Source organism: Corvus hawaiiensis, chromosome 19, assembly GCF_020740725.1.
Source record: "Corvus hawaiiensis isolate bCorHaw1 chromosome 19, bCorHaw1.pri.cur, whole genome shotgun sequence".
NCBI lineage: Eukaryota > Metazoa > Chordata > Aves > Passeriformes > Corvidae > Corvus > Corvus hawaiiensis.
In genome coordinates this window covers 233,635-253,764 of record NC_063231.1, presented here as the reverse complement: position 1 = coordinate 253,764, position 20,130 = coordinate 233,635, and the positions used below count along the sequence as shown (strand labels likewise).

Below are 20,130 nucleotides of genomic sequence, written 5' to 3'. Positions count from 1 at the left end.
ACATGAGCCTAACAGGAGGGTGTAGTTTTCTGGATTAGTGGGTTTATGGTCCATTTTTGAAACAGAGCACATGTGAAGAAATATGAAAGAACACAGCCTTTCACATATTTAAATATTTATTTTATAGAATCACTTTGTGTATGAAAAAGTAGTTTGATGAAAAAGCTGCATCCTGATAGATCCACACAGCTTACTGTAATCTCAAGAAACCTTGGAACGGGCCTGAACACACTGAACAGTTTCCTATTGCCCTGCAAGAGAACACGGTCCTTTTTAAGTTCCATACACACCGTCCCAGCTTTGAAGGCACTGCCTCTTTGGCACACCTAGTGTGACCTGTAACCACAATGTGAAACTTCTACCGTTTAGTTTTGCTGCCATCAATATAAAGTGTTGTAATTTTTTAACTGCAGTTTGCCACAATTGCTGCCCAGTCCATGCTGTCTGTGTCATCTTACAAGAGGCTGCTTCCAGTGGAAGGGGAAGAAAAGTTCCAACAGAAGAGTTCAGAAGAAGTGCTTGAAGACAAAATCACCTCAAGAGCTCCCGAAGTTTCACAGTTTTCTGCTACAGGATTTTAAAACCAAGAACCTAACAAGTGTTTTAAAAAAAATTATATGGATACCAGGAATCTCCAGAACTATTAATGACAAATCATTAAACCACAGGATGCCTCACTTCTAGTTAGCAGAAGACCTAATAAAGAGGTAGAACCTGCTACTCCATAAATCCTCCTCTGTGACAGGCACAGCTGTAACACTGACAGCCCATTAGGGAACAGCCAGTGTGCTAGCTGGGCTTTGATCTAGTTCCCTGCCGCATTCTTATTTCTATACCTCATAGTCACCTTAGTACACATGGCAGAAAGGAGAAATACAAGAATGAGCTGCAGGACTGTGTAAGTAGCAGTCAGCTTGTTTGCTCCTCAGTGGAGCTAACTAAAATCATGCAAAGAAGGCAATGTACTGAGGTAAACACGGAAAGGTTTGTTAAAATGCAGGGAACATGGTATATTTTAGGAGGCTGACACCTGTGCTAAGTGGCATACTTGAATACACTACAGGCATTTGCCAGGTTAAGTAAGTACCTGAAGCCCACAGTACAGCTGAGCACAGCCATTTACAAACCTGAAACTTCTGCTAGGTCCACAATCAAGCCAGTAATCACAGTTCCAGATCATACAATGGCATTCTATTATCCTTCCCTTAATTTGGCCTCAAACTCTAGCATTAAACCAGAAAGTATTTTTTGAAGAGTCTGCAAGAGTAAACAGTGGTTTTGAAAAGGTTTTTTTTTTTTTTTATGGTATTCTCCAGGTCAGATAAGGTTTGCACATGGCCAAAGTCTGGGCTAACAAAAAAGTAGACATATGGTGCCCCATTCATTCCACTTTCAAAACTAAATTTACTTTCTTTAAAAAGCAGCAGCAGATGATACTGCTAGAGCACTGAACTGCTTGTGAGTGTGCAGTCTCCTTTTAGTAACTGCATGAACTATTTGTTGAAATATTAAGGAGTAAAAACAAACAGTGATCTTTATGGTAATTAAAAGATTATCTGAAGAAGCTGGAGTAACCATGGTCATACAATTAAAGGTCCTCAAATGATACCATCAGAACCTTCCTCAGTGCACTGCAGCTATCTAGCATTCCTCCCCCCATCACACAGCTTCAGAAACAGGGTGTGTTTTGCCAGCAAAAGCTTCTCCAGCTCATGCGACAACTACTGGCCAAGTGGGAGGAACAATTACCATCTTGTCAGGCAAATATTTCTTCAATATCAAATATCAAGAGAATAGATCATACTCATCAACCATTGCAAATCAGCTGGCATGCGAGCCAGGTCTGACAATTACCTCCACAGGAGGTACACATGGATGACAGGAGAATGTGCATTGTAAGCAACTTGTCCAGTCCTGAGTAAGCTTACCCTCACACAGGGTTTTCTCATGACAAAGGCTTTCAGCCTTGTTTACCCTAGTAATTCCAGGATTTCTGTATTCTGGCCCACTGGAGTTTTAATCTGGCAGGCCACAGAAGCCCTTAAGTAATTCTGTTCCCAAGAAAGATGACTGAAAACTTTGCCTCTCTTGTCACCATGGGGACTACAGTCTGCTCTAGCACTCCAGCTTCAAGACAGTGGCTTCTAAAAACCCCTAAGGGTAGTAAGAACAGTCTCACTCCCAGTACTGTATTTACCTCAGATGTGCCCAAGCACAGGTTCACATGACACCAGATGAAAGTGTAAAGTGACTCATACACACAGGACTGTGGTCATCTTATGAAGAGCCACTAGACAAAAGAACAAAGATTCTTCTTGGAATGTCCCAGGCTGCAGCTGAACAAACCACATCTGACTGCTTTTCTAAACAGAAACTGTCTACCTCCTTTGTAGATACCACTGGTTGTCTCCCAGAAGAATAAAACCACCAAAAAACTCCACAACTCCTGTCTTATGCAAACTAGCTAAGACATAGGTGTCAGTGGCTGGTCAAGAATTATGACATCTTCTTAGCAGGGCACCAAATAGTGTCAGGATAAAGCAGACAATGGACAGATTTAAATCTATATAGGAAAAAAAAAAAAAAAAAGACAGCATTAGATTGGAATTCTCCATACACAGAACATACTAGCATTGAATGTGCAGCAGTCTGACGGAGCAGAGGGTGGGTTTACCTGCTTTTGGCACAGTAACAAGAGCTGACATGAGAAAATAACCCCATTAGTGGGTCTGATCATCTTACAGATGACAAACATGAACAAGGTAGGGAGATCTTGTTTTGGAAGTGGACACTCACCGGGTTGGATCTTGCTGAAGGCCAAACACTCCTCCCACACTCACGACATTGTGTTTGTTCTCAGGGTCACCGTAACTCAGGGTTACCTGTAAAAATAAGTAAGTATTCAGAACTTTTAACACTAAGGCAGAAAACCAGAGTGGAAAGAGCAGGGTGTGAATGTGGTACCAAGAAAGTCTCCAAAGATGCTGTCTAATCTGAACATGGATCACATTTGGAGGACAGCAGTTAGTTCTGATGTAAGGAATGTTGGTGCTGAATGGCACTAATGGCAATGGGGGAGAATACACAGAAGATCTGAAACTTGCATTGCCCTGAAGAACAAGATGAGTTTGAATTGTAAGCTTTGTAAGGACATTAATCCTGCTACTGTCTGTACCTTCGCTAAATAATACGTTCATCCTCACCAGACATTGCCTGAAGTCTGCAATAGCAATGTTTTAGCACAGGGGAAAAATATAAACATTTGCATGTTAAATGGCATGGAAAGGACTGTCATGTTTCAAATCTGGAACAAAATTTAGATCTTTGGAACACCCAATGAGTGCTGTTCCTCCACACAAGCACTGCATTAAGAATTTTTCAGGTGTCAGGTACAAGAAGACTTATGTTTTCTTTATAATTGTACATTTCCTGGGTTTTGGGGTAGCTGTCATCATCTCATGGAACCAATGACCATCAGTGAAACAATGTATTCATGCTACAGTCACATTCACTAAGATGAAGGAGATGACATCACGGTGGAATCTGGCCCCAAGCGTACATTTCTGCTGCCTAATACAATTGCCAGAAAAATATAACCACGCAGCGTTGCAGGGGCAAAACCACACTCCTGTTTACTTAGGGTGCCAAGCAATGTGATGCAGGCAACGCTGCTGGATGGCCTTGTGGCTCCATCTGCTGCCCAGGAGGTAAAATGTATCCCAGCAATTAAAAAGTAACTTGATTTTTCAGAAGCAACTTTAAGTTTCTTGAGATTCAGACAAATTATTCTTAAAAATGATCAAACATTTAATTATGTCTTAGCTATTGAATAAGTACTTACTATAGCTGCCTTTTTGAACAGCATTAATTAAGACTGAAACTTTGTTAGGCAAAACAAGGAAGACTATTTAGCAAACTTTTACACTTTCTGCTACTGCTACATGCAAAAAGTCAGGGTTTAGAAGGAGATGGGGAACACCCTACTTAGGCTTCATGTAGCAGAATGTGTCCCCAAAGGAGGGGACAGCTATATGACCAGTTGGCTAGGGTGAAAGTGCGCTTTTTACCTAAATGAAGGAATTAAGCAGGACACAGCTCTGAGTGAGTCTGTAGATATCCTTCTTTGCTGAAGAGTGCTAAGTCTATGCAGAGTATTCTTTCTGATCCGACTAAGGTGTATTTATAAGGATGGGACATGAGGTGTAGTCCTACCTGCTGCAGCACAGACTCGCCTTGTAGTCTCTGCAGATTTTCCAGGTGGGAATGGAACAACGGGCTGTGTAGCAGCTTTACCTCCAGCAGCCCCTCGATGATGTAGCCAATAGTGCAGTCATCGGGAAGACGCACTCTTTCTGCAGTACTGATGAAATTGCCCAGGCTGTGACAGAGAGCATAGGAGACAAGCCAAAATATGTTTTAAAGCCTCCCAAACATGTATTGATGGAGCTCAGCTAGGAACAGTGCTTACCTGGCCCAGGGACTCATCTTCAGGGCAAGACCTCGGCTGATACAGAACCCAGCTCCACCTGTGGCAAACCAGAATTTCACAGTTGTCTTCTGAAGAGCAAAAAGAAAAAACACACAATAGTTACTGATAATCAGCTTTTTTCATTTGGCTGCGCAGGGAAGGGAACTCAAGGTTCTATCTGATATCACATAATACATCTGAGTCAGAACAAGGCTACAGATGAATCCCGATTTGTTTAGGCTGCTGAAAGTGCAGCTAGCTGTTCTCTCAAATGAAACTATCTTGAAACAGCCAGCAGGTGAACCATCAAATGACCCTAAGGGAGTTATGGAAAACGATAGCCCCACTTCTACCCAATTCCATCTGTCCCCTGTTCATTTTAACTAAGGGTCATAGCCAGCTCATGTTACTGGGATATCAAAGGTGATCCATATATATTGGCTCCATGTCCGAGGAGACTATTTTGTTGTGCAGAGTCTTCCCTAACAAGCTGCTTTATTATAACTGACTTTCTGGCCAGTGGATTGATATATCTTTAGAACTGCCAGTGTAGGCAACCTGATTAGGACTTTTTCCTTAGCACATGTATCTTGTGATTGAGATACGTTTGCTTCCAGTTCTTGAAAACTTAGCAACCACTTTATATTGGAAATGTTTTATCTATCCAGAAAGCTTTTGTCACCCCTCTCAGGTTGGTTCAAGATGATGACAATATGTGTGATACTGCACCCAAAACAAATAAAAAAACCCCTTGAACTCCCACCCAAACTCCCAAGCCCTAAAACAAGGAACACTGCCTCCAGAGCCACTAAAGGAAAAGTAACAGTCAAGGTGGGGAGGTCCTGCTAAGCTCAGAATGAGGCAGATCGCAGCATACATGAATAAAGGAACAGAAACAGCAATCCAGGAGACAGCCTCCATTGTGCATACATATGCATACAACACTGGAGTGAAGGTGCATTTAACCCAGCACCCTGCCTCTGAAAATGACCATCACCAGGTTCATTTCTTGCAGACTAAATCACTCGGGTTTATGGGGGAATCCTATGAATTTTCAAGGTTTTAAAGGCTCAGAAGGTTGAGATGTCTCTCAGACAAACTGCAAAGTTTGCTTACTGATCCATCACTTTGGACATGGTCAGCTGCTTCGATGGGATGGTCCAGGCTCGGTCGCCCCACATAGACGTCCTGGCTGTGTGAGAAGGCAGACAAGAGATGCAGGAGAGTCCGAGGGTTCACATAGTTGTCATCATCCACATGGCAAAACCATCTTCAAACAAAACAAAGCAAGAAGCCATAGGGACAAAGAAATGAATTACAGGTTTACAACTGAGTCTTAAGTCTTTCAGGCTTGGAGCAGAAAGTATTTCTTGTTGTCCCAAATTACAGAATGGGAAAGATGAAAGCACCCACAGATGCTAAGTCTGCAAAGAGGCTGAAATCAATAACCCCTTTAGATTATAATCCTTTCCACCTTTCAGAAAATGCTTGTTTATAAACACTGCTTCATGCTGTGCTCCCTTTCTTCCCCTCATCCCTACATTTCAGCTAATACTGCATTCCTTACTGGAACAGAGATGGTTACTCAAGTTTCCTGTAAGCACAGAACTGGAAGAAACAAAGTCAATCAGAACAATGTGTTTCACTTACTTTTGCCCAGATTCCAGGAATTTATCATATTCCACAGACATCTTGCAGCAGAGAGCTTGCCGGGTATGGACAGCGGAACAGTTGGTGTTGATCATATGATCCCCTAGAAGAATAAAGATCAGCCCTTTCAGGTTTGAGAAGCATGCATAGTCAAAAAAAGACTACAAAAGAAGTGCACATTTGGCACTAGTACTGTACATCTGAGGTGCACATGGTGCACACATGGAGAAGAAACTGCAGGACAGGCAGGGCTCACAGGTTATCCATCTGGCCTGCAAGCTGCAGAGGTCATAAAATTGTGTGAGTGCATAAAAACAAGTGAGGGTATATAAATAGTGTTATGAGATGTGTGCAAAGGAAATACCTACTATAACTTTGGGCCATGTAAACTTAAGCTTACTAACAAGAAGAAAGGGTGTACAAAGGTGAACCCAGTATTCTAGAAGTTCCAGGCATCTTGTCTAGGTGGCAAGTAGGGAGAAATTTTCTCCATTTTCTCCATCTTAACTTCCCTAATTGCTTGTACAGCATGAAATAGGGACTTCTATAGAAAGTATGAAAGAAGCAAAACCCAGTTATAACAGACAGTATGCACCTATGCTGCTACACAGCTCACCTGCTTTCAGGCGTAGCTCCCGATCCTCCCAGTCTGTGAATATAAACGTCTGTGGGAGACAAAAATGGTGTGTCCACGTTTAAGAACTTCAGATTCTAATTTTAAATTTGCTCTGTTTCAGTCAGAATTCGGAATGTTTTGTCTGTCTTGGTCGTTTGTTTGAGAGTATCCACTGGAATGGGGGAGGGAGTAGCAGAGAGACCCCTAGCAACTTCAACCCCTGCCTCATTTGTTACGTTCTTTCATTACAAACCAGAAGAGTGTCATTTCAATAAAGCAGCCTGTATTTTACCCTCCTTGTCTCAGGGTACAGACAACTGATTGCCAGACAGAAAGGATTTTGGTCTTTTTTGGTAGTACCTCCTTTCTCTGGCTAGGAATCATCCACAGCTGTCAAGCAGGTTAAGAAGAAAGAATGCAAGTCAGAGTGGGAAGTGGCAGGTTGTTAACACTGTCTTGTTCCAACTGCTGGACAAAATCCCATTAATATACTTGAATAGACTGAAATTCTGAAACAAGGGAACAATTTTTATGTTCTATAGAAAAACTTAGGTGGCTGAACTACTTAGTCCAAAGTATCGGCTTAGATGCATCATCACCAGGAATCTTGCACTATCATGTAGCACTTTCCACAGTCACACAAGAATCAGCAAGCTATGTTTGCTTGGACTACCGATCCCATATTGCAGGCAACTGGCGTGTTCAGCAACGAACTCTTTTGGAAGCGTGTTCACACCAACCGTTTATATAAGACGGCCTTCCACAGTCTTAGAAAGAAAGCCGCTTTTAACACAAGCAAGAAACTCCGTGAGAGTGCAGCAGCTGCCCTGGAAAGCGCAGGGCCGAGGCTCCCGGCTGCCTATCCCTGCCCGCTGGCCAAGTCTCACCTGTCCCCTCGCCTGGGAGATCCAGGTTTGGAGGAGCAAGTCCAGGCGGCTCTTATGGTACTTCCTCGTGGTCTTCACCGCAATAAAGATGTCCTTCAGCTCTAGGCTCTCCCTGGCCGAGCTGCCGGCGGCCCCGAGGCGGCCCCTCCGCGAGAGCTGCGGGCTACCCGCGAGGCCTCCGCCACGGCCGCCGGCCCCGGGCCCGCCGCCCGGCGCTCCGGCAGAGCCTTCGGGGCCCGCACGGTGCTGCGGGGGCGCGCTGGGACCAGCGGCGGGCGGCGGGCGGGGCACGGCGGGGCGCTGCCCCCGCGGCAGCAGCAAGAGCAGGAGGGCGGCGGCGCCCAGAGACAGCAGGACCCCCACCCTGCGCAGCCCCAGGCAAGGACCGTTCATGCTGCAGCCCCGCGGGCCCCCGCCGCAGGGCGCGGCCACCTCATGGCCCCGCACTCTGGGACGTGGCGGTAGCCCCGCGAGGGAGCACCCGGAGGTCGTCGCGCCGCCGCCGCCGCCGCCGCGGGGCCGAGTGGGGCCGCGGCCCCTTTAAGAGCTTCACCTGTCGGCCGCGGCCTGGCCGCGACGCGCGGCCCGGAAACGGAAGCGGAAGCGGAGTGGGAGGGGCGGGCGGCCGGAAGCGGCGGCGTGAGGGGAGGATGCCGCTGCCCGTCCAGGTCTTTAACTTGCAGGTATGGGGCAGCTGTGTCCCGCCCGCCCGGCCTGCCGGGCCGGGCCGCGCTCTGCCGCGCTCCCACGCGAGGTCTGGGACCTCGGCCCGACCGCGGCCTCCGTGGGCGCCGTGAGGCCTCCGCCTTGGGCTCCACGGGCAGGGAGCGGCTCTCGGCTGGCCCTGGGCCCTCGCTCGCCCTTCCGTCGGGTCCGTCTGTGTCGCTTCCGCTGCCCTTCGCGAGAAGCAGCGCTCAGCCGAGCATCCTCCGGCACCCGTGGCGTCCCCCGCCGCTGCAGTGGCCCCGTGTTTGATTCCCGCGTTCTACGTGCCGTAGGCAGGGCTAGAGTAGTCGCGGAGGGTACGGTGAGGTGGCCGAAGAGGAGGGACTGAGAGTCTGCAGTGCAGGGGAGAGCCCCAGGACCGCCGAGTGGGTCGGTTACACTAGGTACCCGCGAAGGCTAGCTTTTGCAAATTTTAGCAGTAGTAATTCTGTGTCAGGGCACGAGGCTTTGGGAAGTGAGGAGAGGATGAGGGACAGTTCAACATCCAACTCAGCTCCTTCATTAGTGACAGATCTGTACTGCACGCCCTCCAGCAATAGGTCACACCTCTTCCTTCCGAGTACAGCAGGAAACTTCAGCTCAGGCACCAGTTTATCTATTTGTGTGAGGCCTGGTGAGGTACCCTCAATGGAGTACCCGTTGGTACTCTGTTGGCACTCCCGTCAGGAAATCTTGGGGAGTGGTTGTTATATTATTTGCTTTGTGAGTAGTTTTTAAGCCAACCTTACATCTTCCTTCCAAAATAAAGAGCTTGAAAGTGTCTGAGTTTGCTTGTCCTACTGGGACTTCCAGACCACTTGTATTTTTCCTTGTCTGGGAATTAAGTGAGAAACGCAGAGTGTAGACTCCCAGCTTAGCAAGACACAAGTTGTTCTGTTCCACCAGCTGGAACTGCAGTTACCTTTGTAATGCTGTGTTCTAAGGAGTCTGTAATTGAGTTTTTACTATGGTAGGCAAACACAGCCTAAACAATCTAACCTTGGCACTTAGTGTTTGTGATATAAGAAAAGATAGAAGATAGATAAAAGTGGAAAAAGTAATGGTCTCAGCATATGGTGAGTTATCTGTTTGTATGTACAGTTTTCCTGAGTGGTGATCTAGACAATCAAAATTTCCTTTGTGCCCTCCCTCCCTGTCCTTCATGGAAAGGTTATTAAACTAGGAAACAAATGTTTTTATGCTTCACTTGCTTCTTACTTCAGATTTTGGGAGATTTCAGTGTTGAGGTATGTATTTGGTGTGTACCAGTTTGTGAAAGAATAAGACCCTCAGACTGTGAGTGAGTATAATTTTTAGAGATAGGAAATCTGGATCTGCCCTGTGCTTTCTCACAAAAAAACCCCAACCAAACAAGCTATCAACCCAGTCAAAAAAACCCCCCTCAATCTTTGATTTCTTAACAGACAGTAAAATCAGTAAAAATATGGAAATAATCTGATGTGTGGGGGGGCAAGGTGGTTGGCACTTCTTTTGTGAGATCCACTTTTGCAATTTACACCAAATCAAGTGTTGCTTGTGTTATATGTGCACAAAATTAGTATTCCATAAGAAGACATTCAGCTAAGTTTTCCTCACTTTAAATGGGTAATTCCTAGGAGGACTGTTCAGCACACTTTGACTAGGAGGAGACAAAGAATTCCGTGCTAGCAGACCAGTTTAGTTTGTGGAATGGGATAGCAAGCTAGTCTTACCTGGAATACATGCAGGGGCTGTAATGATGCAGCTGTGCTGAAGTCACTGCATAGGTGTGAGTCCTTATGGCTCAAAGCAGTGCAGGATATACTGGGAGAATAAAATTTTCTTGTTTCTGCAAAAGAGGCTCTATCTAAGTAACTGGACTTGAAAACTACAGTAGGATAGTTCAACTAATGGCAAATCTCTGCAGTGCTGACAAATTGTTCCTTGGCATGTTGGAAACTCTGAAATTGCCATTCTGCATTCTGTTCTTTATGGTTTTTAATACTTCTAAGAAGTCTAACAGTTTTTGCCTTTTTTGCCCCCCTAAAATATTACTTCTAAGCATTAAAGCAATTTTGAAAGGTTGTGGTGAGTTTTTTGGTACGTTTTGTCTTTCGGAACTTCTTGAGCTGAGTGTTAACACCTGCTCTTGCTCAGGGAAGGGAAATGGAATGCATGCCACAGATACTTTGTAGAATCAGATTTATTGACCCCTTCACTGTTTTGCTTGATAATTTACCAACCCAAATAAACTGCTCTGTGTGAATGCTAAGCCATGCTGCTGCTTGCGTTAGACCAAGCATCATGCTAACTGTTGGTGTTGCTAGAGAAAAATCCTAAGCATATCAAAAGACTGAGGAGTGCTTTTTAATTTTTAAAATTTAACATGTATTTAAGCAAGTCTTTAATAAATTGAATCACATAGTTATTTCCTGCTCAAATGTAATAAGCTACTTTTGACCTAATTTTGATATTTTAGGGTGCAGTGGAGCCCATGCAGATTGACGTAGATCCACAAGAAGATCAGCAAAATTCACCTGATATCAACTATGTAGTGGAGAACCCCACACTGGTACGTGCTGCTGAGGGCTGTGGGTACATTTCTTGTGTGTGGTCTCTTCCTTTAAGAATTTTGAAAAAATCCCTTCTGAAAAATCTTAAAGCTGATTAGTCTTAACAAAAGGTGTCACAACTGAAATTTTAAAAAAGTAAATTGTAATGTACTGCATATTTCTGAGGAAATCCTAATGTTTGAAGAAAGCAGATATGGACTAATCTTACTGATTTTTTACTTGAGTCATGTTGCCCTCCTTGAGGGGGTCAGGTCTGTAGGAAAACCTGTCCAGGTCACAGTGTAGTAGCCTGATGTAGCGTGTCCATTTTCACCTTCTGAGACCAGGTTTTGTTGGCAGGATTTGGAGCAGTATGCATCCAGCTACAGTGGGCTGATGCGGATTGAGCGGCTGCAGTTCATTGCTGATCACTGCCCACAGCTGCGGGTGGAAGCTCTTAAGATGGCTCTGTCATTTGTCCAAAGAACTTTCAATGTTGATGTGTATGAAGAAATCCACAGAAAGCTGTCTGAGGCCACAAGGTACTAAGAGGTCATGGGACCCTGGGGAGCTTTCCTGACAGAGTTAAGATTGATGTGCCACAGTGGAGGACTTTGTATGTAATACCAGCATGTACCTTAAACAAATTGTCTTTGCCCTTAGAATTTAATAGCAGTAAAATGTGTGTTCATGCTTTTTTAAAAGATAAAGCACAGGAGACATTATCTCATTCTGAAATCTCTGTGCTTTAAAAAGCTGCAGGTAGATATTGAGGTGAGTTTAGTCCTTGCAACTGCCTCAGATATTAATGAACATGTTTGTTTTTCCTTGGGTAGATTATGGAGATGTGTTCTAGATGCTTTTGTTTTCATAAGTTAAAACTTAATTTAACTCTTTGCCTTATTTTGGTTTGGTTTTTTTTCTTCTCTCCATGTTCTCCCCCCCACCCCCGGTTTGCTGTTAAGGATAACCTTTGATATCTCGCTTATCCATCCACGCTTCCCTTCTTTGCGTTATTTTTGTTGCTATGCTTATTTGATGATTTCTTGTCTGTTTTGCGTGGGGAGACTTTATCATGTGTGTGACAGTATGCTTATCCTAAGATCATTAGAATAATTTTGTGAAGTATTTGTAAACATCTGTGATGCTCGTGTTACTGTTTTGCACTGGAGATTTTAGCAATATGTTTCTTTTTTCCCCACTACCCTTATTTTCTCTTTGGTCTATTTTGTGTATGCAGTACTGTTTGTTAGGGTAACAATGCCAGGCACATAGCAGACCTCTGTTTCGAAGTGTTTTCAGCCTAATAGCTTCATTCAAATACTTTCCTTTCAGAGAACTGCAAAATACACCTGATGCTGTCCCTGATAGTGGAATTGAACCCCCTCCTCTTGACACAGCTTGGGTTGAAGCTACACGCAAAAAAGCTCTTCTTAAACTGGAGAAACTCGATACAGATCTGAAAAATTACAAAGGGAACTCCATCAAGGAGAGTATCAGGTGAGATGCAGAAGGCTCTGCTGGAGCAAGGAAGAGCATTTTGCTCCTCCATGCACTTAACATGGGATGTGCTCTTAGGTCAGTGTGTTGAGTTACTTGTTTAGAACAAGCTGACTTTGTTCCTCTCTGAGCATACAGTTCATTGATGTTTTAATTCCCATCCTCCAGGAGAGGCCATGATGACTTAGGTGATCATTACCTGGACTGTGGAGACCTCAGTAATGCTCTCAAGTGTTACTCACGAGCCCGTGATTACTGCACCAGTGCTAAACATGTCATCAACATGTGTCTCAATGTTATCAAGGTAGGAAGATTTGCAGGCAATGGTACTTGGTGTCTTTGTGATACCTGCTGCGAAGTCACTCCCCCGTACTCGGCTCCTGTGTCCGCAATGATGCGGCTTATCTAAGGAATGCCATTTATCCATGCCTACTCCACACTGTTTCTGGCTCTCTACAGGTCAGTGTCTACCTCCAGAATTGGTCTCATGTTCTGAGCTATGTAAGCAAGGCTGAGTCTACACCAGAAATTGCAGAAGTAAGCTCCTGCTCTGTAGCTTGCATGAGTTTTCCCTTTGTTTTCTGTTTCCAAAATTTGTAAAGTGATTTCTTCTTTTCCCCTGTTATGACTTCTCCCATAATATGTATGTACAAAATCTGACTCAAGGTCAAAACGGATACTTCCCTGTCCTCAGTTTTACCATATTTCCCTCTTGCCATTGAGATTTACACGTTAATTACCAGGGTGAAATATTTTGGGGATGATTGTAAGCAAAATAGCTTTCATACTGTTTGCTAACTACTGCTTTGTTTTATGCTTTAGCAAAGAGGAGAAAGAGATAGCCAGACACAAGCAATTCTCACCAAACTGAAATGTGCAGCAGGTGAGTGAGTCTTTCAGCTTCCTGTATGGCCTGTCTTTCTACCTGTCCATAGGGCTCTTGCGTTTATTTTTTCTCTCATATTTGACAGACTTCGTATTTTCACACCAGACATGCAAAATTTAATGAAGCTGGTGAGATAGAACTGCTGGCTGGTTTTTGCCATCTCTTTCCTCTCCCTGAGTTTCTTCAGAGAGGATACCTGTGTGAGTCAATGTAGTTCAAAGGATGCTTGATACAGTCTGAGGATCTTCTTTTTCTTCAGTAGTAAAGGCACTAGCAGCCATGTGGGGGCCTCTCCTACTCTCCAGATTTTTCAATTCTCCCTAGTCTGTATACTATCATAAAAAAAGGACTAACTTTTTCTGGTTCCTAGGCTTGGCTGAACTAGCTGCCCGGAAGTACAAACAGGCAGCAAAGTGCTTCTTGTTGGCATCATTTGATCACTGTGATTTCCCTGAGGTGAGGACCAAGAGGGCGCTGTGTGCAGGTCTTGGAGGGGATGTAATTCTTCTAAGTATTAGGTTGTAAAATTCAGATATTGTAGTTATTCTTGCAGCATTCCTGTATAGTTTGGTGGTGCTGTGAACTATGCTGGTTGGCTGGGGTTTTTTTTGTTGTTGTTGTGTTGGGGTTTTTTTGTTTGTTTGTTTGTTTTTAAAGTCTCTGTTCTTGGCCTCTCTAAATGTTCTACTCTAGATCACATAAGAGTTACCTGTGAGATCTATAATTCTGTGTTGCTCAATCAACCAAAACCTCTTGAAATTGGTGTCTACTCTCTTAGCAGTGTTACTGCTCTGGCCCTGTCACCCCGCACACTGGGTGAGAGCAAGCTGAGTGCTTCCGCTGCATTTGATAAGGACTAATCTTGTCGCTGAATGAAAGAAAGGCCTGGGGTAGAAGACTTAATGCCACCCTTACGCCATTTTGCTAGTCAGTGACAGCTCTCTCTCTCTCTCTCTCTGTAGCTATTATCTCCCAGCAACGTGGCTGTGTATGGTGGGCTCTGTGCCCTTGCTACATTTGACCGTCAGGAACTGCAACGAAATGTTATCTCCAGTAGGTGAGTGATGCCTTGAGGGGTTTGTATGTACTGGACATCTTTTGGAACGTGGGACTTTGGCTAAGAGTGGATTCTGGCAGGAGTATTTCTCATACAGGAGAGAAAGAATCACTGAGCCTTAGTTTGGCTTTAGCATTAAGTGGTGTTTCACTGTCTAAAACACAGTGGTTAATCACAGCTAAAATTTTCTTAGTATAAGTTTCCCGTCCAGGTTAAATCCAGCATCTGCATAGCCCAGTTGTCTGTCTCCATCAGTAGTTCATATTAGATATTAAATCGAGGGACACAGCCCTCTGTCAAAGGCAGCTGTTAGGATAATTTGCCTTCATGTTGCTCCTTGTTCTGGTGTTAATCATTAAAACAATTTAGTAATTATTAGTACACCTTGGACTGTAATCTAACTATGACATATAGAAGGTTAAGAGAATTATAGTCTTTGAAAGAAAGTGCATATTTGTGTGTCAAAGATTGAATTGCAATGACACTGAATTCCTAGCAGCTAGATGTACAGAAGCAGTAATTTTAAATTGCTGTGGAAAAGGGGTTGTTACCCTTTTTTGTGGGCTGAAACATAGGGTGAGATCCCAAGGTTTAAAAATCTGTGATGGAGAATTGGGAGTGTGCTGAGTAAGAGTGTACATCCCTAAGATTTACCACACTCGCAATAGGTTGTTTCTCTGAGAAATTTGCATGCTTGACGTGTCTATGGCATGCTGTACTTAATGAAGGCTGTGCTTTGAAAGGGGACAAAAAGCTGGCCAGCACAGACTACAGTGCAAGCACAGATATGGCATTTGTTTGCTGGTGATGTATCCTGATTTTGACCTATTCATATTCATTATTTTGTTTTGTGTGGACAGACACTTCTACTACTTGGTTCGTCAGAAGTCTTTTGTCTTCCTTCATCACAGCTCTGATGCTGTGCTCTATCTCTCTGTGTTCCAGGCTCCCAGCCCTGCTGAAAATGGGCTGTCTGGTCTGTTAGAGGGTAAATTCTTGGAATCTTTGAATGGTAGTGAGAGTTTTTAACCTTGCGACTTGGGAGTGATGGGGTTATGGGATATTTAAGTGGTGAGTTCCAATGTCTGATCACTGCCATCTTTATCTGTAGCTCCTTCAAATTGTTTTTGGAGCTGGAGCCACAGGTTCGTGACATCATCTTCAAGTTTTATGAGTCTAAATATGCTTCATGCCTGAAGATGCTGGATGAGATGAAGGTGAGTTGCAGGAGAGCAGAGCAGAGCAGACCCTAAACTTCCCTTTGCCTAGCCTTTTGTGAGAAGCAGTGATTGTCAAAAGTAGATACTATATGTTCAGCTCTTCTGTCTCCTGACATGGTGCATGGAAATTGGGAGTAATTTATTAGTAGAGAGAAATGATAAATATTTTAAATGTATTGCTAGTTCTTTTATTCATTCTTGTTTTATCATACTGTCTTGCTGTAGTGTAATATTCTTAAGGTTTAAGTGTATATGCATAAATGTTTCAGAACACAGGAATAATGTATTTTTCCAGATTGCTTCTCAGCTTCTGATTATTGCTTTATTGTTTTGCACAGGACAACCTGCTGCTAGATATGTACCTTGCACCTCATGTCAGGACACTTTATACCCAGATTCGAAATCGTGCCCTTATCCAGGTAATTATTCCTGTCATCCCAGAGGTGGATGAACAGGGAGATAGGCCATCTCTTTGCAGTTGCTTTTCCCTTCGTTTCTCAGAAGGTGGAGAGTGCCCTTGGCAATTGAGTATTTTCTTCTTCTTAGTACTTCAGCCCCTACGTGTCAGCAGACATGCGCAAGATGGCCACTGCTTTTAACACCACAGTGGCTGCTCTGGAAGATGAACTCACTCAGCTGATCCTGGAGGGACTGATCAATGCCAGAATAGACTCGCACAGTAAGGTGAGTGCATTTCAGCCATGGATTATAGACTGAACAGGTTTACTAAGATTAGAAACTCTCCATTCCTGAGACACTTGGAAGGCGCATTCATCTCTTGGGCCTGGTGTGTTCAGTAGGGGTGAGCTGTGTGTGACCTCAGGCTCCATAATGCCTTAGCTGTTTTCCTGATGTGGGACCCTGGCACAGCTCCCATTTACAGTTCTCTGTATTGGTTACAGATTCTGTATGCTCGAGATGTAGATCAGCGCAGTACAACTTTTGAGAAGTCTTTACTAATGGGCAAAGAGTTTCAGCGCCGTGCCAAAGCAATGATCCTGCGAGCTGCAGTCCTGCGCAACCAGATACATGTCAAGGTATGGGCGTGTTAAATAGGGACTTAAAGGCAATGTTATGATTTTTTTTTTTTTTTTAACTAAAACTAAAAGTTGGTGAACTGAAGATTCTGGAAGGGAATGAAGCTATCGTGTTCCTGATTGGACAAATTCTTACAATAGTAAATACTAAATGTATGAGGTGTTTCTAGCCGGTACGTTAACCTGCTTGTAGAACTCAGAATCTCCTTTGAAGTTTATATGGTTGGGTTAATTCTGAATAATTCCTTTGGTCCAGTCCTTGATAGACGTATCTTTTACTTTCTCAACAAAGACTGTTTGAAGTAATTTTTTCAGCAGAGGAAGTAAAAAATGCATTAGGTCGTTAGGAGTATTCCTTCTGGGTTGCAGTTTGAAAAGGATGACTTTAAGGAGAATAGACCATCTGCACAGAATGTGTTAATTTCTATAGTATATTAATCCCTGTGATTACTAAATTCCAGACAGGATTCAATTTCTGGGGCCAACAGCCCCAGTACATAGTAAATAAGAGCGGCTTAAAAGTTCTGGTTTGACTTTTTTAGGAAAAGTTTTTGTGAACTGTCAAAGTTGTTAACACAAAATCATCATTAATGAACCTGGGGGTATGCTCTCCCCCTGCTGCCATCCTGCTAAGCTTCACCTGTGCTTCATTTTGTCTCTCAGGAAGCAGGCTGCAGAATATTTACACATCACTAACTAGGATGTGTTTTGGTCTTGTTGCAGTCTCCTCCGAGGGAAGGTAGCCAAGGGGAGCTCACTCCAGCTAACAGCCAATCCAGAATGAGCACCAACATGTGAAAAACTTCGTGCACTACCAAAAGAAATGGTCCCTCAGGACTGTACCCAGTGTCTCACCCACTAACTGCTGAGCTTCACAAACTGTCCCTATCTCCCTCCCTTCTTGCTCGGGTTGAGAGAGTCAGGGTTGGTTTGGTGGTGGATAATATGAATATTCCAATAACTTCAATTCTCTTGAAAAGAAATTATTTTTAAAAACAGCATCCCTGCAAATGGATCATCATTTCAGTTTTGGTAGAAACCCTTCATTCTCCTTCCACCACTCCATAAAGAGCTGTCAGGTTATTCATACAGATGCTGAGTTGAGAGTTTTTCAGCTGCTATTAGTTTTCTTGTTTCAAAGCTGCAAAAATAGTTAGTTGAATGGACAGGCATGATATAAGATGAGTTTTGCTGGCCTGAAAGTATTGCCTTGATTTTGAGCAATGCTGAGCTTTCTGTTTTCAAATAAACTTACAAGTGCATTGCTCTCAATTATGGAGCTAGAGTTCTGATGGGGGACGAGATTTCCTTTGAGAAACTCTTGGAGAATTTTCACCTGCACCAGAAAATATGACATTGCTTCCATGCATTCAGTCACACGTCTTTATTTTAGGGTTTTATGTTTACCTGCAGCCAGGTTCTCTCTCTCTCTCTCTCTCTCTCTCTCTCTCTCTCTCTCTCTCTCTCTCTCTCTTCCCCTTCCCCCCCCCCCCCCCGCCTCTGGTTTCTATTTTCAAAGAACTGTTTCCTGATGTGTTTCCCACTTGTGTGTGACCTAGCTTTGGGGTCCAGTGTTATCATAGCAGTAAATCTCTACTTCATGCAAATATTGCTGCTTGCCCAGTCTTACTGCCATAGTGTGTGATGGCTTCCCCACATGTGCAACAGTTGTTTTGGGTAGAATGGATAAATGCCATAAAACACCACTCAAGTCTAGTGGAAGCGCTAAAAAGAGTCAGTCTAGGTGCCCACTCTCCAGGTGCATTTATTCTGCTTTTCCTTTTATAAAGGGGTTAAAGGTGGCAGCCCAGGGTGTTAGTGTGTGTGTGTGTGTTCTTCCTGTGTTCATGAAAGGAGATATGCACTGAATTTTCTGAAGTCAACTGCAGCCTTGTATTCATCCAATCCATAAGGCAAACTGAGAATTTTACTCCAGCCCTGACTGGTCTGGCAACTGACTACAGATGTTACTGTTAATGTGTTCATGCTTTTTTAAAAAAAATGAGTTGTTATATCTAGTGCATTAAATAGCAGGATTTAAAAGCTTCTGAGTATTTGGAGTTTTATGTTAAAGTTGGGTTTTAGGTATTTCGATCTCAAGCCATTGATTTTTTGCTAAGCTTCATTATGTTTCCTAGGGCCATTGTGTTTTGCTTTCCGATCTGGTTGGAGATGTAGCTTGGATGAACTGTGAAGAAAATGCAGTTTGAAGGAACATTCGAACAGCAAAATTCCTGTAGCAACAGTGGTCTCTCCTGGCTTTCCATGCTTTTTATGACTTAGGTGCTGAAAATGGAACCAGTAGTTTCTGTGAGGTCTTTGGTTACATTTGGCATGGAAAAATGCTCCCATTTCTGAGGGAAGAACTTGGTGTCAGGCATCACTGATGGCCAGTTTAGTGAGAAAGGCAAGTTGAGTCCTTGGGTAAATTGCTGTACATCCTTATAAGAAATGCAGGGAAAGTATTGTAATGCTTTCTGTTTGTGCTGAAGGAAAGCTTTTCAGTCCTAAAATGCTACTTGTTTTCTTCCCCAAATGGGCCAGTATTACTATTTATAAGGAAAAGATCTTACACTCTGCTCTTTAGAAGATGGTTTTGCATCCCAGTGAAGTGCACCATGCCAGTCTGTGCTTCCACTCTCGGGATTTTTTTTGACTGACATCTGTCCCTTACTGGAGGATTTCTGCTGCAGGGCTCCTCAGTGGTCAGTGATGTCTTGAGCTGACTAGAGTCTCTGTTCTTCCAGACACCATCCCTAAGCAGCCACAAGGGGCCCCACAAGGTGGCAACAGCAGTTTCCAGCTCTGGCTGTGGCCCGAGGCCATTCCTTAGCATGGGCAGCGGTGGTAAGTTTTCATCCACCCAGAAAAAATGCTTGCAGCCTCTTTGGGAGTGATCAAGCATTTCTCTTTTATTGCATTGGCATCGTGGATGCTTTGTGCAGAATTACTGGCGTATAACTGTCTCCTTTAGCCTGTGAAAGAAGCTGCTGTTGCTTTAGGATCTTTTAGATGGGAGTCAGGGCTGTCCAAGCACATTTCTTCTAGACATTGTCCAACACCCGCCTCAGTCCTAACTGCTTGCAAGTCCCAAAGCCCACAAAATACAACACGATATGGATATAGTTCTAGGTAAATTGCATTCATAAGCAGTTTCCCCCAGTAAAAATTATTCTTACCTTAAATTCTATGTAATTTCGCAAGCAATAAATGGGAAAATAGTGACCCACATAGAATGAATTTTCAGTGATTCCCTGTGACCACCAAGGTCATTCCGTGGATGAAGTTTTGTGAGATGTGTAGCATGTTGGTATGTCTAAGATATGATCAGAGGAACTAATTCATATGGATTTCATGAACTTGTGCAGCACCTTTTTGTTAAGGAAATGCCAGTGGTAGGTCATGACAGGTTCCTCATGCAGTGCAAATCCTGCTTTCTTTACATGACCTTGCTAGGAATAAAGGAAAAACAGTTGGAAAGAACCTTGTTCTTTTGGCCAAGGCAGTTTTAATTAGCACAATCACTTTTAGTGGTAATGTAGAAACTGCCATTATGAGATTTGTGTTAGAGTA

At 43.6% G+C, this 20,130-nt stretch overlaps 2 protein-coding genes across 3 annotated transcripts; one reads left to right on the top strand and one right to left on the bottom strand.

Annotated features, from left to right (window-relative positions):
• Positions 1–98: 98 nt before the first annotated feature.
• Positions 99–8,175, bottom strand: RFNG (RFNG O-fucosylpeptide 3-beta-N-acetylglucosaminyltransferase). The gene is made up of 8 exons (XM_048323752.1): positions 7,622–8,175; positions 6,735–6,783; positions 6,119–6,221; positions 5,585–5,738; positions 4,469–4,557; positions 4,213–4,378; positions 2,797–2,882; positions 99–2,563 (listed from the first exon to the last, which is right to left on the bottom strand). The coding sequence occupies exons 1-8, from the start codon at positions 8,012–8,014 to the stop codon at positions 2,497–2,499; spliced, it is 1,107 nt and encodes a 368-aa protein (XP_048179709.1). The 5' UTR covers positions 8,015–8,175; the 3' UTR covers positions 99–2,496.
• Positions 8,176–8,197: 22 nt separating this feature from the next.
• Positions 8,198–18,603, top strand: GPS1 (G protein pathway suppressor 1). Of its 2 annotated transcripts, none has more exons than XM_048323748.1 (14): positions 8,198–8,304; positions 10,785–10,877; positions 11,218–11,399; positions 12,193–12,357; positions 12,526–12,661; positions 12,817–12,894; positions 13,180–13,240; positions 13,614–13,699; positions 14,206–14,300; positions 15,412–15,517; positions 15,859–15,939; positions 16,067–16,204; positions 16,423–16,557; positions 17,281–18,603. In XM_048323748.1, exons 1-14 carry the CDS (start codon positions 8,272–8,274, stop codon positions 17,353–17,355), a joined length of 1,464 nt encoding a protein of 487 aa, XP_048179705.1. In that variant the 5' UTR covers positions 8,198–8,271; the 3' UTR covers positions 17,356–18,603. The 2 variants fall into 2 exon arrangements, with proteins under 2 accessions (XP_048179705.1, XP_048179706.1); XM_048323749.1 differs by lacking the exon at positions 8,198–8,304 and adding an exon at positions 8,703–8,965.
• Positions 18,604–20,130: the final 1,527 nt, after the last annotated feature.

Bases quoted from the DNA above. Each gene is read 5' to 3' on its own strand.
- RFNG (XM_048323752.1), bottom strand. From the start codon at position 8,014: ATGAACGGTCCTTGCCTGGGGCTGCGCAGGGTGGGGGTCCTGCTGTCT. The intron at 6,784-7,621 runs GTGAGACTTGGC...TGTCTCCCACAG, and splicing joins TCTCCCAGGCGAGGGGACAG to ACGTTTATATTCACAGACTG. The intron at 6,222-6,734 runs GTGAGCTGTGTA...TTATTCTTCTAG, and splicing joins GGAGCTACGCCTGAAAGCAG to GGGATCATATGATCAACACC.
- GPS1 (XM_048323749.1), top strand. From the start codon at position 8,813: ATGAGGGACAGTTCAACATCCAACTCAGCTCCTTCATTAGTGACAGAT. The intron at 10,878-11,217 runs GTACGTGCTGCT...TTTTGTTGGCAG, and splicing joins TAGTGGAGAACCCCACACTG to GATTTGGAGCAGTATGCATC. The intron at 12,895-13,179 runs GTAAGCTCCTGC...TTTATGCTTTAG, and splicing joins CTACACCAGAAATTGCAGAA to CAAAGAGGAGAAAGAGATAG.